The sequence below is a fragment of the Haliotis cracherodii genome, unplaced genomic scaffold (assembly GCF_022045235.1).
Source record: "Haliotis cracherodii isolate W230 unplaced genomic scaffold, xgHalCrac1.p SCAF_5, whole genome shotgun sequence".
Lineage (NCBI taxonomy): Eukaryota > Metazoa > Mollusca > Gastropoda > Lepetellida > Haliotidae > Haliotis > Haliotis cracherodii.
Window position 1 is genome coordinate 49,133,059 of NW_027266308.1, and position 16,676 is coordinate 49,149,734.

At 41.6% G+C, this 16,676-nt stretch overlaps 1 protein-coding gene across 1 annotated transcript in view; it reads right to left on the minus strand.

Moving 5' to 3' along the window:
* Positions 1 to 16,676, minus strand: part of LOC139443123 (uncharacterized) — a 111,504-nt gene that overhangs the window by 18,916 nt on the left and 75,912 nt on the right. The window contains exons 8-11 of the mRNA XM_071224071.1: positions 16,436 to 16,589; positions 13,168 to 13,239; positions 4,567 to 4,716; positions 336 to 483 (exon numbers count right to left, since the gene is read on the minus strand). Coding sequence (XP_071080172.1) covers positions 336 to 483; positions 4,567 to 4,716; positions 13,168 to 13,239; positions 16,436 to 16,589 — 524 coding nt within the window. The remainder of the gene's footprint in view (positions 1 to 335; positions 484 to 4,566; positions 4,717 to 13,167; positions 13,240 to 16,435; positions 16,590 to 16,676) is intronic.

Sequence of the window (16,676 nt, forward strand, 5' to 3'; positions counted from 1 at the left end):
CCCCTAGTTCAGGTCCTACAGACTAAATCTTACCCCCTTATTCAGGTCCTACAAACAAAATCTTACCCCCTATTTCAGGTCCTACAGACTAAATCTTACCCATAGTTCAGGTCCTACAGACTAAATCTTACCCCCTTGTTCAGGTGCTAAAGACTAAATCTTACCCCTAGTTCAGGTCTTACAGACTAAATCTTACCCCTAGTTCAGGTCTTACAGACTAAATCTTATCCCCTAGTTCAGGTCCTACAGACTAAATCTTATCCCCTAGTTCAGGTCCTACAGACTTAATCTTATCCCCTAGTTCAGGTCCTACAAGGTCCACAGACTAATCTTACCCCCGAGTTCAGGTCCTAGAAGATGCATTGACTCGATGGCATTGTCTAGGCCATGAATGGCGGCTGTGATGTAAGCTCGATGGTCAAGAAACGACACAGCGACCACACCATGGAATTCTTGTTGTAGCTCATGAAGATGTAGGAAGGCCTGGAAACAGAAAGAGTTATGAACAGTGACAACAAAGGCTGTAATCTTAAGTCTAGAGAAGAAAAGACTCTACAATTACTGCATTTGGCCTCACAGAGTATCAATATTACAGCAATTGGCTACACTTTGTAAACTGCCATACCACAATTGGAGACAAATTCATCATGATTTGGCTTAATAAATCAGCACGCCCACTGGTCCCTGGAACTGATGGTTTTCAGATTCTTGTCCCCTGTGGCCAAATAGTTAGTAAGGTGAACATTAACAAAATAATGATAACTGTACAAGTTCAAGTCCATTTGCTATTTTGATAAAAGGTGTTGTGGTCTGTTCCACATTGGTCCTGATGTTTAACTATCTAAAATGGCCCCATGAAGATGTTTTTTAAAGTTGAAGAAAGACTTGGAAAGAAAACAGCGTTATCACAATCCCCTGCCAAATGACACATTAGAATTTTGTTTGTTCATATAGTAGTGAATATAAAGTATAAAATAGAGTGCTATATAGCCTTAAGAAGACAGAAGCACTTGGGTTGCTTTATTTCATCAGTAAAAATGATTAAATGTGAAAGTAATACACACAAAAGGCCCCTTCTCTGGCAGTTTCTTAGAAAAATTGCTCCCATTGCAGACACAATGCACAAAGTAAAATAACATGCATCAAGCACCTTAACTCTGTCAAAAGATAACTTCACAACCAATTTTTGTCTAAATCTTGATAAGTATCTCATAGATAACCATGCACACTTTCAGTTGTTTCAGTTGTTTCTGAGAAAACTTGTCCTATTTTCACACAGTATGCAATAAGTTGAAAAGCACAGAGCAAATTTCCTGATTGTTTGTACTGTTTAAGTTAACAGGGTTTGGCAGTTCGCTTGACTGATCTGCATCGGTCGACTGGCTGTCGTCACGCTTTCGCTTCTTGTCTGAGGTTTCGTATCGTAGCATTGTGAGGATAATGAGGTACATCGATGATGCAAGGTATTAATGTACAGTTGTAAAAACCTTTCACTCAAATTAACAAGATGTTCTCAGTAATTAATCCTCGATTAATCAGTGTCAACTCAGTTTATTGCCTATTACAGTGATTGACCGATTGGACTATCATGTAGGTACGATGTATTCACAGCAATCAAAACAAACAAAGCTTGTCTGTGTAGTTAATCTTCATTGTGTTGCAACTGCAGACAGAAACTGCTCAGTCCTAACTGTTGATCATGTCCGGTCAAAATTTAAGAATGTCCGGACAATACTTTTTAAAATGTCCGGTAAGCAATATTTTAAAACGGACATTTGAGATTCCCAATCGGACATGTCCGGCGCATATGACAGTTTCCGGACCCCTGTGTTTAACCTAACATCTACACAGACATTCATTCACAAATGATGATTCCCTTCAAAATTGATTGACAAAACATCAGACACATGGAAGTGATTTTATTCTCATGTTTTTATCTCCCCTGTATCCATGACTACAAACTTACTTTAGTGAGTGAGTGAGTGAGTTTGGTTTAATGCCGCTTTTAACATTATTCAAGTTATATTACGGCCTGACAACTTAATGTCGGAGGAAAGCCCGAAGTGATGCAGGTCTCAGGCGTTTACCACTTTGGTGAAACCCACGAGCACGGGTATGGTGCTGACAAACCTAGAAACATAATCAGGGCGAACCGGGATTCGAACCCACAATCATAGGTTTCTGGCGTGCCCAGGGGACGCAACTCTGCACAGCTAATCACGGCGCCTTAGACGACAGGGCCACCCGTGCCCCCGCTTACTTTAGTACGTAGGAAATCTGCATGTACAATCAGTGTCACTTTATCGCCCAATACATACAGCAATACATACAGCAATACAGATACCTGAATTGCAATATATTGTCAAAGAACTTTCTGGTCAATCCACAGCCCTAGAAGTAAGGGATGTAAATCATCCATTTCCCAAAGGAAACTCTGTACTGATGTAGACACTCGCAAGGCCTGAATTTGGAGACTAGAGACGATACGTACATAGCTACAATTATGCAAATACTATCTCTCAGTTTTGAAATGATTGCTTAATTGTAATGACAGAAAGCCAATTTCACAGCAGCGCCTGCTGTTGTGTCAGAAATGTGGCTGCTGGAATGGGGAGCATAGACTTACATGGCACACATTTTGTTTACAAATGATTTTCAGACTCCATGGGGGATTGGCACTTGACATTGCGGCTGATAACAGTGTGAAGGGAGGTTGTGGTGGGACTGATTAAACACTTCACATGTCCAACAACATCTCTAGCGATGGCTGATGGATGGAACATCAAACATATTTCCGACACAAGTACTTTTGGGACAAAATAAAAGAGATTAATTATTGATAGTGTAATTTTTTTAATGAGCAATTTATCTAAGATGCTATCACTTTGAACTGGCTCGAGTTGCTTTTAGTTTGGATCAACACTTTCAAAAAGAGCATCAGGCAGGATGAATTTGAAGTGATGCACGTTCATGTAGACTTACTTCTTTTCAAGCCAAGTGCAACAAGGAATTCATAATATCAAGCCATAAACACGAGATCTGCATCACAATAACTACTACTACTACTACTACTACTACTACTACTACTACTACTACTACTACTACTACTACTACTCCTTCATATCAATCACTGGATTGTCTGGCCCAGTCTCGATCATATAGCTGGAATAATGCAGAGTGTGGCGTTAAACACAACAAAAAAAACCCAGCAAAAACAAGTCCTTCATATTACTATAGATAATCAATCTGTCATACCACTACAGAGTTGTGAGGTGACTTTGTTGAATGACATACAAGGTACTTGACTTACTTCACAGGTGTGAGGTGATGGACCTGAGAGGCTTACATTTGATAGACAGCTGTGTGGTGCCTGTATGATTTGATAGACAGTTGTAGGGTGTCTGTATGATTTGATAGGCAGTTGTGTGGTGCCTGTATGATTTGATACACAGCTGTGTGGCGCCTGTATGATTTGATAGACAGCAGTGTGGTGCCTGTATGATTTGATAGACAGATGTGGGGTGCCTGTATGATTTGATAGACAGTTGTGTGGCACCTGTATGATTTGATAGACAGCTGTGTGGTGCCTGTATGATTTGATAGACAGATGTGTGGTGCCTGTATGATTTAATAGACAGTTGTAGGGTGCCTGTATGATTTGATAGGCAGTTGTGAGGTGCCTGTATGATTTGATTCACAGCTGTGTGGCGCCTGTATGATTTGATAGACAGCTGTGTGGCGCCTGTATGATTTGATAGACAGTTGTAGGGTGCCTGTATGATTTGATAGACAGTTGTGTGGCACCTGTATGATTTGATAGACAGCTGTGTGGTGCCTGTATGATTTGATAGACAGTTGTAGGGTGCCTGTATGATTTGATAGACAGTTGTAGGGTGCCTGTATGATTTGATAGTCATTTGTGGGGTGCCTGTATGATTTGATAGACATTTGTAGGTTGCCTGTATGATTTGATAGACAGTTGTAGGGTGCCTGTATGATTTGATAGACAGTTGTGTGGCACCTGTATGATTTGATAGACAGCTGTGGGATGCCTGTATGATTTGATAGACAGTTGTAGGGTGCCTGTATGATTTGATAGACAGCTGTGTGGCGCCTGTATGATTTGATAGACAGTTGTAGGTTGCCTGTATGATTTGATAGACAGTTGTAGGGTGCCTGTATGATTTGATAGACAGTTGTGTGGCACCTGTATGATTTGATAGACAGCTGTGTGGTGCCTGTATGATTTGGTAGACAGTTGTGAGATGCATGCATGATTTGATAGACATCTGTGTGGTGCCTGTATGATTTGATAGACAGTTGTAGGGTGCCTGTATGATTTGATAGACAGCTGTGTGGTGCCTGTATGATTTGATAGGCAGCTGTGTGGTGCCTGTATGATTTGATAGACAGCTGTGTGGCGCCTGTATCATTTGATAGACAGCTGTGTGGTGCCTGTATGATTTGATAGACAGATGTGGGGTGCCTGTATGATTTTATAGACAGATGTGGGGTGCCTGTATGATTTGATAGACAGTTGTGGGGTGCATGACCTATGAGACTTACCACATAGTTGTGAGGCAGCTGTACACATGGGCCTGCCGCCTCCACATAATTGGGGTACTTGGTGGAGGGACCCAAAAACCCGCGTCCAGCCAACCAACCCTCAGTGGTGTACGAACTGAACAACAGATTATAGTGCCTCAGCTTGTTGTACTGAAATCAGAGGAGATAGAATATCAGGCTAAACTAATTGCAATGACTCACCTTGACAAGAAAACAATATTCTAATTACAGATATATGGCTACAACATGTCAACAAAATGACTGAATGTTTGCTGGAGGCCAAGGTTATAGAGAACTAAACAGATTTCAGGGTCACGGAGTGTCTAAACATGCAAACCAACAAAGTAGAAATAATTACAACGTACAGAAAACAGTAAACACATTTGTTCTTTAATAATGACAATTCGGACAGCAGTACTAATCTATTTGCAAATCAAAGGAAAACGAGAAACCTGAGGAATCAGTTACATGCAAAGTAGCTTGATTCAATTAAGTATTTTTAGAGGACAATGTATTAGTTCAGTTTTTATGGGTTCATCTGATCATAAAGCCATTATGTTGACAGCATTCCCGATGGATTCGTTTAATGAGAACCATGACTGAAAGGCGGAGAAACCTGTAATGGGGTAACCTTTGAATATTCACAATTTGTCAACAGAGATGGCTTAAATACAGTGTTCCTGGGACATCTTACACCTGTCCGTACCTCTACCCAGCAACCGCCCCTTTTCAGTTCTCCTGGGACATCTTACACCTGTCAATCACTCTACCCAGCAACCGCCCCTATACAGTGTTCCAGGTACATCTTACACCTGTCTGTACCCCTACCCAGCAACCACCCCTATACAGTGTTCCTGGGACATCTTACACCTGTCTGTACCTCTACCCCACAACCACCCCTATACAGTGTTCCTGGGACATCTTACACCTGTCTGTACCTCTACCCCACAACCACCCCTATACAGTGTTCCTGGGACATCTTACACCTGTCAATCACTCTACCCAGCAACCACCCCTATACAGTGTTCCTGGGACATCTTACACCTGTCAGTACCTCTACCCCACAACCACCCCTATACAGTGTTCCTGGGACATCTTACACCTGTCAATACCTCTACCCAGCAACCACCCCTATACAGTGTTCCTGGGACATCTTACACCTGTCAATACCTCTACCCAGCAACCACCCCTATACAGTGTTCCAGGGACATCTTGCACCTGTCAATCACTCTACCCAGCAACCACCCCTATACAGTGTTCCTGGGACATCTTACACCTGTCAATCACTCTACCCAGCAACCGCCCCTATACAGTGTTCCTGGGACATCTTACACCTGTCAGTACCTCTACCCAGCAACCACCCCTATACATTGTTCCTGGGACATCTTACACCTGTCTGTACCTCTACCCAGCAACCACCCCTATACAGTGTTCCAGGGACATCTTACACCTGTCAATCACTCTACCCAGCAACCGCCCCTATATAGTGTTCCTGGGACATCTTACACCTGTCTGTACCTCTACCCAGCAACCACCCCTATACAGTGTTCCTGGGACATCTTACACCTGTCAATACCTCTACCCAGCAACCACCCCTATACATTGTTCCTGGGACATCTTACACCTGTCTGTACCTCTACCCAGCAACCACCCCTATACAGTGTTCCAGGGACATCTTACACCTGTCAATCACTCTACCCAGCAACCGCCCCTATATAGTGTTCCTGGGACATCTTACACCTGTCAGTACCTCTACCCAGCAACCACCCCTATATAGTGTTCCTGGGACATCTTACACCTGTCTGTACCTCTACCCAGCAACCGCCCCTATATAGTGTTCCTGGGACATCTTACACCTGTCAATCACTCTACCCAGCAACCGCCCCTATATAGTGTTCCTGGGACATCTTACACCTGTCAATCACTCTACCCAGCAACCGCCCCTATATAGTGTTCCTGGGACATCTTACACCTGTCAATCACTCTACCCAGCAACCATCCCTATATAGTGTTCCTGGGACATCTTACACCTGTCTGTACCTCTACCCAGCAACCACCCCTATACAGTGTTCCTGGGACATCTTACACCTGTCAATCACTCTACCCAGCAACCATCCCTATATAGTGTTCCTGGGACATCTTACACCTGTCTGTACCTCTACCCAGCAACCACCCCTATACAGTGTTCCTGGGACATCTTACACCTGTCAGTACCCTTACCCCACAACCACCCCTATACAGTGTTCCTGGGACATCTTACACCTGTCAATCACTCTACCCAGCAACCGCCCCTATACAGTGTTCCTGGGACATCTTACACCTGTCAGTACCTCTACCCAGCAACCACCCCTATACAGTGTTCCTGGGACATATTACACCTGTCTGTACCTCTACCCAGCAACCATCCCTATATAGTGTTCCTGGGACATCTTACACCTGTCAGTACCTCTACCCAGCAACCACCCCTATACAGTGTTCCTGGGACATCTTACACCTGTCAGTACCTCTACCCAGCAACCGCCCCTATACAGTGTTCCTGGGACATCTTACACCTGTCAGTACCTCTACCCAGCAACCGCCCCTATACAGTGTTCCTGGGACATCTTGCACCTGTCAGTACCTCTACCCAGCAACCACCCCTATACAGTGTTCCTGGGACATCTTACACCTGTCAGTACCTCTACCCAGCAACCGCCCCTATACAGTGTTCCTGGGACATCTTGCACCTGTCAGTACCTCTACCCAGCAACCACCCCTATACAGTGTTTCTGGGACATCTTACACCTGTCAGTACCTCTACCCAGCAACCGCCCCTATACAGTGTTCCTGGGACATCTTACACCTGTCAGTACCTCTACCCAGCAACCGCCTCTATACAGTGTTCCAGGGACATCTTGCACCTGTCAATCACTCTACCCAGCAACCGCCCCTATACAGTGTTCCTGGGACATCTTACACCTGTCAGTACCTCTACCCAGCAACCGCCTCTATACAGTGTTCCTGGGGCATCTTGCACCTGTCAGTACCTCTACCCAGCAACCACCCCTATACAGTGTTCCTGGGACATCTTACACCTGTCAGTACCTCTACCCAGCAACCGCACCTATACAGTGTTCCTGGGACATCTTACACCTGTCAGTACCTCTACCCAGCAACCACCCCTATACAGTGTTCCTGGGACATCTTACACCTGTCAGTACCTCTACCCAGCAACCACCCCTATACAGTGTTCCTGGGACATCTTACACCTGTCAGTACCTCTACCCAGCAACCGCCCCTATATAGTGTTCCTGGGACATCTTGCACCTGTCAGTACCTCTACCCAGCAACCACCCCTATACAGTGTTTCTGGGACATCTTACACCTGTCAATACCTCTACCCAGCAACCGCCTCTATACAGTGTTCCTGGGACATCTTGCACCTGTCAGTACCTCTACCCAGCAACCGCACCTATACAGTGTTCCTGGGACATCTTACACCTGTCTGTACCTCTACCCAGCAACCGCACCTATACAGTGTTCCTGGGACATCTTACACCTGTCAGTACCTCTACCCAGCAACCACCCCTATACAGTGTTCCTGGGACATCTTACACCTGTCTGTACCTCTACCCAGCAACCGCCTCTATACAGTGTTCCTGGGACATCTTACACCTGTCAATCACTCTACCCAGCAACCACCTTTACACAGTGTTCCTGGGACATCTTACACCTGTCAGTACCTCTACCCAGCAACCGCCTCTATACAGTGTTCCTGGGACATCTTACACCTGTCAATCACTCTACCCAGCAACCACCTTTACACAGTGTTCCTGGGACATCTTACACCTGTCAGTACCTCTACCCAGCAACCGCCTCTATACAGTGTTCCTGGGACATCTTACACCTGTCAGTACCTCTACCCAGCATCCACCCCTATACAGTGTTCCAGGTATGTCTTACACCTGTCTGTACCTCTACCCCACAAACACCCCTATACAGTGTTCCTGGGACATCTTGCACCTGTCAGTACCTCTACCCAGCAACCACCCCTATACAGTGTTTCTGGGACATCTTACACCTGTCAATCACTCTACCCAGCAACCGCCCCTATACAGTGTTCCTGGGACATCTTACACCTGTCAGTACCTCTACCCAGCAACCGCCCCTATACAGTGTTCCTGGGACATCTTACACCTGTCTGTACCTCTACCCAGCAACCATCCCTATACAGTGTTTCTGGGACATCTTGCACCTGTCTGTACCTCTACCCAGCAACCGCCCCTATACAGTGTTTCTGGGACATCTTGCACCTGTCTGTACCTCTACCCAGCAACCATCCCTATACAGTGTTTCTGGGACATCTTGCACCTGTCTGTACCTCTACCCAGCAACCGCCCCTATACAGTGTTTCTGGGACATCTTGCACCTGTCAATCACTCTTCCCGGCAACCACCCCTATACAGTGTTCCTGGGACATCTTACACCTGTCAATCACTCTACCCAGCAACCACCCCTATACAGTGTTTCTGGGACATCTTACACCTGTCTGTACCTCTACCCAGCAACCACCCCTATACAGTGTTCCTGGGACATCTTGCACCTGTCTGTACCTCTACCCAGCAACCACCCCTATACAGTGTTCCTGGGACATCTTACACCTGTCAGTACCTCTACCCAGCAACCGCCCCTACAGTAGTGTTCCCGGTCCATCTTACACCTGTTCAGAAATATAGTTTGAAGGTGAATTATGTGTGTGAAACCCCCCCCCACACACACACAATATTGAAACACTGCTTACAAGGATATGACCAGTGTAGTTCTTGGTACCATGGTGCCACAGGATAGCAGACTGATTCAAAGATGCACTGGTGCATCAACTACATGCATTCGTCTCACCCTCATTAAAATCAGATTTCTTTCTCCGATTTGATACCACTCTCCATCATGATCTGAAAAAACCTCCAACAAGTGTCACATCAAGTGAGTTTTCAATTTAGACAATCAGCATGGAGGCTTCGAAATTCTCATTACAAGAAGCATGTCTGATTTCTGTATCTTAAAAAACAATACCTGAATGGGCAGCGGAATGGCATCTAAAAGGTTTTCTTTGGTTCAGACTAAATCTTGGACGTTAATGGTAAAGAAATGGAAGTGGGATCATTTAAGGAAGCTGACATCTTATTGGCTTAAAAATCTGTCAGCAACCATTCCGATTGGGCAGCCACAGTTTACACAGGCTTTACCAGATCTTATATGGAAGGTTTACCAGATGTAAGGAGAGAGTTATAAAATCAGGGTGAAAGATCTGATCTCAATCAATCATGTTCAATATCTATCATTTAATTAATCTTAATCAACATCTAATATTAAATAATTCTTTAAATTATGTGAATATTTTGGCTTTATCCTGTAATGTCCATAATTCAATTTGATGATGTATTCTATGGGCAGACATTCGGTAAAAAAAATACAAAGTTGAAATAAAGGCCAAAAGTATGCAATAATAGCCAAATGTTACAATTAAAGTGAGCAAGTCAGTGAGTTTGGTTTAGCAATATTCCAGCAATATCACGGCGGGGGACACCAGAAATGGGCTTCACACATTGTACCCATGTCGGGAATCGAACCCGGGTCTTCGGCGTGACGAGCGAACACTTTCACCACTAGGCTACCAGACCCTTCCGTTACAAATATAGAATGAGTGTTACAAATAATGATATTTATTTACATACGAATAATGATTTCAAGATACAAAACAATACCAATGAACAACTCGCAAACTAAAGACGTCATATGTAAAGAAAAAGAACCTCAGTGCACAAAAAGGACACCAAAGGACAATATATATCTGGTATTCTTTATTATTAACGTTGTCTTTTAGCAGTTCACTGCCTATAGTATTCATAGCTTTATATATCATGTACATTTACTGTTAAAACTGTTAATATAAGAAATAAAATCAACATATTTACCATTATGTACCAAAACAACGGTAAAAGGTTCTTCAAATATTGTGAAAAATATCATCACATTTGCACTGGTGGCCCCAGCAGTATGTGTGATGATGGAAGACTGACATTACTCTGACTCAACACCCAGCAGATGCTTCACTAGACCCAGCAGCCTTCATCAGACTTCTTTGGTCAACATTTAATGTAAATCTGGAAAGTTTTCAACGATGAAAAAACAATAGCTAACAATAGCCTTAACTGTGTCTGGAAAGTTCTGCAACACTCTAATAACATTACCAAATATGAAAACACTGAAAAGCTGCATGATGAAACGGTAACTCAGTGTCAGTCGGTGATTTTTAAACTATAGATGCATGTGCTGTTGTAGTTGACAAGGGAGGTATACTTTGCTCTTCGCAAACCTTTCCAGATTTACATAGATCTTTACAACAAACTGTATAGCTGCTTGTCTTTTAAGTAATATTTCAGCTTGGAATGTGAAATGGTTTTCTTCTAAGAAAATCATAAATTATTTGAAAATCCTACAATATTAAGAGTAAAATCGTAAAAGACATTGTTTTTGGAAAATTACGCAGAAAAAAGCATTTATCGTGAAACATGCTACAATTCATCACCACTTACTTTCTAAAATAGCTCTATTAGTTCTGAAAATCCGGATTATTTGCTGATCACTTTTGTGGCGTAATTGACAAGTTGTAATTGGAAAAGTTCTTTGTTTTCAGTTCTGATACATGAGTCATAATTTTAAAATTGAAAATGATACTGAAGTGAATTCTGAATATTCTAGTTGTCATCTCTCCAAATGAAATATTGATTGAGACAACAAAATTTCAAGTCATATTGCAGCCAAGAGATTAGGGAACTCTTCTTGAATTTCAAAAGGACAAGTTGTAGTCAAATCATTTCGACTGGTATTCTTTGAAAAAGGAACAGTATACATGTTCAGAGCTCCAGATAAGCTTTTGATGTTGTGGGTATTTTACCCATGCATTTTAAAATCATTGGGTATCAGTAATTCTATCTGGGTATTCAAATTTCTGTTACCCACTAGTTTTTACACATATGGGTATTTAAGTTAAATATTTAAAAACACTATTCATCCAGTCCCTGCAAACTGATGTCGTGTGGGTTCGAGAGCTTTAAAGGACTCAAAAATACCACGATACTTCCACAAGAAAGTGTGATGGTAAATGATCATGATGTAACTGTCATCGTGGAGTCTGGCAAGGTTGAGGGAATGCCCGTTTATAATTTCAAAATAAGTTGCTGATTAGCTTATTGAATACGCAGGGTTACTTCACAACATTTTGATGATACGCACAAGTTTTATTTTTGTATCTGTAATGTTCGTTGCATATTTGATACGCTTGGATTTTATTTGACTGCGTATTTCTGCATTTCTGATGCGTATTTTACGCAGATACGCAGCTTATTTGGAGCTCTGCATGTTAGTAATTACAAATTTCAATGTATCACATGACACAGGTCAATTTGCAAGAAGGTTTGTTGGTTTCATTAGGAAGGAGTACAATGGTTAGAATTATGATTACCTATACACTACAGGATATTCCGAATTAATTCTCAGGAAATAGCTTAAACTAAAATCAGTAGTCTTATCTAGACTTACCAAGTATCACAGACTTGTATGGGCTGTATTGGATAAATTTATTTCAGGGTCCGTGTGACAGACTAGAAATTGCCATCCCATATAAGACATTCATCTCCAAGCTCTTAGGATCTAAGTTTAAATGGCACCTCAAACCACTGGCCCACCCTATTGCTCCAGGATGCTTATACTATTGATCGTATTATTAGACCTGTTATTCCAGAGATTCAACTTCTCTATCTGGATGGCTGTGGAAACCGGAGAAGCACAGGTACTGAAGCTCACCTTTAGCTAACTTTGAGGGGTGAGGATGTGCAAAATGTTTCATTTTGGATGAAAAAGCAAATACAATGGGGTTTGGCTATTTCTCAAGTTTTTAGAACATTTTGCAAAACCCCTACATTGTAATATTTTGTTTATGCTGACAAAACAATAAAGACTATTTAATCATATTCCACATCGATATTCAAAATTTATTTCATGTTTTAGCACATTCAATAGTTGAGTTAACTTTGCTGTAACCAGGGAAATGTAGAATATGTTATGTGACCATTAGATTGATATGTTCAGGAAATTAGGAGAAGAGTTATTAGGTTTCAGTGCTGATGGATGGAAGATGAACAAAGATGTATAACAAATGCTCACATCGACAATGTCAAGGTTTCAGACAGATTTCTGGCCCGATTTATCACAGGCTTACTGCCTACCGTATTTTCTTGAGTATAGTGCGCACCCATGTATAATGCGCACCCCCCTCTAGCGGGTTCAATATTTTGGAAAAAAAAGAAATTTGAATATTATGCGCAGAAAAAATTTACACCGTACCCTTTCAATGTCTTTCCATGGGGGAAAAAAACACCCAAACTCATAATTCGTGTATAATGCGCACCCCCTTCTACACAGCTGTGTTTTTTCGAAAAAAAGTGTGCACTATACTCAAGAAAATATGGTATTTTAAAGCGAGAACAATTTCTTGGTTAACATACAACAAGCATTTCAATGTAACAAAGGGAATAATATATATCTTTTCTTTAAACAAACCTCTTTAGATAGCTTGAGAGTGCCATTCCTTTGTCCTTGTTTGAATGTTACCACCACTGTTAAACCAGGACCCTGAAAGAGAAATAATATGTACAGGTCAATACTTCAAAAAATGAATTGAACGTTATAAATAGGTGCATGATATTTAAGCAAAAATAGTGCCACAGCATCTTAGCTCACCTGGATATGTAGACAACAGTTTTAAAACACAAAGACAGTCACTCAACAAAATTGCTGTGAGCATTGATATATAGAGGTTATCACGTGAGTGTGTTTGGGGATGGTAAATATCCTGCATTAGGAATAAACATTGTATTTAGCGAGCATTGGGGAGCTAAATACATAGTGTTTATTCCTAATACAGGATATTTACCATCCCCAAACACACAAGCGTGATAACCTCTTTATCATATCATGTCACTCTTTAATTCTGTGCTTCAAAATCGCTTTCCCTCTCTCACAAACATTACCGAAACATTGTGAGTTTTCCTTGAATACGTGCATTAATATTTATTACGTCACAGGGTAAGTGATGTGTCAGTCGGACAGTGACAGTAGCCAATATAGTTCCAACTGAAATCTGTTTTTTATACAGTGGCGAAGCAACATATACGCAAAACAACAATTGTTTTTAATTGCCTTTTGCAGCAATCCATCGGTCTGTCCGCTAGAGTAACTGCCCTTTGTCAAAGGGAAGCTACTCTAACCCTAGTCTATGTGACGTCACAGCCACGGTCAGATGTTGTTGACAGTCGGTCTGTCCTGTCATAACATGAAGAAGTGTAGTCAGATGTACACACAGCGACAAAATGAAAATTGGTAACAATTCCAACATATATCGTTTTTATCCGTTGGCTTTATCCTGCCGAGAAACCTACCCATTATATGATAATTAAATATATTCTGCACAAGTACTAAAAACTAACACTAGAATCTTACACACTGAACAAAGTCATCAAAAGGAGAACCATGCATACCAAGGCTCAGCATCTTCAATCTGGCTATTTCAGAGGAGCAAAAGATTACAGAAGTAGATGTCCATTTTAGGGGAATTAAAGAGCATGTTTTAACAAGGTCAGGGCGGTGGGGTAGCCTAGTGGTTAAAGTGCTCGCTTGTCATGCCGAAGGCCCGGGTTCGATTCTACACATGGGTACAATGTGTGAAGCCCATTTCTAGTGTCCGTTGCTGTGATATTGCTGGAATATTGCTAAAAGTGGTGTAAAACAATACTCACTCACTCTAACAAGGTCAAACTTTATATTCAACCTGGGTCATGTGTTGATCCCCACTTCTAACTACACATGTACAGTTGGAATGAAAATGGCCATAAGTGATTTCATCTCACAGTATGGTCAAAGTCCAAAGGCCAGATAAAGGTCAAAATTTAAAATACCCGTAATGCAAAATACCCCAAGAAAACATACATATTGAGTTCGACTAGTTACTACACATGTACCAAACTTAAACATATTTTAAACGAAAATAGCGGAGTAATGGCCATAAAGAGGTGTTTCAATATGGCTGCAGTTGGGGATGAATGAAATTTAGATTCTTACATCTTGAACAAATTGGGCTGTCATCATAGGTAGCAACAAGTATGTGAAGTTTCAGCAATGGTTTTTGAAGAGCAGATATTATGATTTACAGTGCACGCCAGACACAGGATAAAAAAGGCATGACATAAGCTAACTATGGCCCCACATCAAAAGTAGGTCACAGTGACCCAGTCTCATAAGGAAGCTTCACTCATGATAAAATTTATCACATTTAATGTGGATGACTGACGTCTTACAACACATTAGTTCAGCAATATCTAGTCAGGCTATGATAATGAAGTCTGTATCAGGAGACCCAATGGTTGATAACATTAGCAAAGCTCCATCGGGGGACAATGACACATCATCCAGTCACACTTGACACCCACCCTGTTCTCATAAGTCCTCCTACTCTGAACAATCATGGACACTGGGAACCAGCTTAGGGGACTGATTACAGTGGACCTAATACAGCATGAATCAAGGTACTTCACCATTACTTGCAAGAATCTTCCTAGCTTATCAATCTCAGTTTTAAACAAGGACAAAAGTGAGCGTGGCTCACTTATACCTAAAAGGTCGGGGGTAAAAAACAGTGGGGTTAATAAAAGTCAAATCATTTCATAGAAGTCTGCTACTGTCAGTATGAAATTTACAGAGCAACACTTGCCCTGGTCAATAATTTTGCCATCAATATTGCCATGTCAATATCATGTTTAGATTCTAAGGACTGATCTTGTGAGTACATTTGACATAAGAGTGGGCCAATTCAACAGTTTTTTAGTAATATCAAGTAACAAGGAGAGAAGCCTTACCAGAAATATTCTGGTGCTAAATAATTTGATTTCTGTTAATTGAATTCATTCTTTGTCCCCAAGATGTACAAGAGCGGTCGGGTAGCCTAGTGGTTAAAGCGTTCGCTCCTCACGCCAAAGACCCAGGTTCGATTCCCGACATGGGTACAATGTGTGAAGCCCATTTCTGGTGTCCCCCGCCGTGATATAGCTGGAATATTGCTAAAAGCAGCGTAAAACCATACTCACTCACTCACTCACCCAAGATGTACAAAGATATCATCATCACATGCGAAAATAGAACCAGTCCCATCACAATATTTTCATGTTTGTTTGTTTGTTGTTTAATGCATTCAACTACAATCTGTAAATAATCGAATCTATACCAGACGATCCAGTGATTGCCATTATGAACATCGATCTACGGAATTGGGATACGATGACATGCATCAACCATGTTAGTGAGTCTGACCACCCGATCCCATTAGTCACCTCTTACAACAAGCATGGATTCCGGTCACATGTATAACTAGCAATGAATTATACAACTGCTTATCACAATGGTGCTATGACCTTGACCATTGAGAGACATGCCACTAACATTTCATGAGGAAGGACTTGGCAAAGACTACTACAATATTAAGATAATATAACCATGCCTTAGAAACTGAAAACAAAAGTTTTAAAGAAAAGTAGATTTCTTTAGTTGCATTGAAAGAAGAAGATTCTGTTAAATGTGCATGCCCATGAAAAAGAAAAACGACATACCATGTAATCCATCTACTATCATCTAATCCAGGACTTAAGCAGTTCAATAACTATTGTAGTAAAGATTGACCTTATCGATAAGGAAATAACAACAATATATACAATGAACAAATGGTCGTGCTTACAATGAACTGTACAAATAATAGAAATATGCAATTTGAATACTGTACCTCTAATCTGGCAACATTTTCAGACGACATGTCTGCCCACACCACAGCGACATTATTGTCGACATAATTTGCCTGTGTGATGTTGTAGGAAACCAGCTCCGTGACATTCCCCTGTTCCTCCACAAAGACGATATCAATCCTCTGTACCGAGTCTCTGAAACAAGAGTTCCACTTCAACATGAAAGCAAGTAATTGTGATTTCATTGATGCTACTCCATTGATAGATGTGACAAATGGCTTT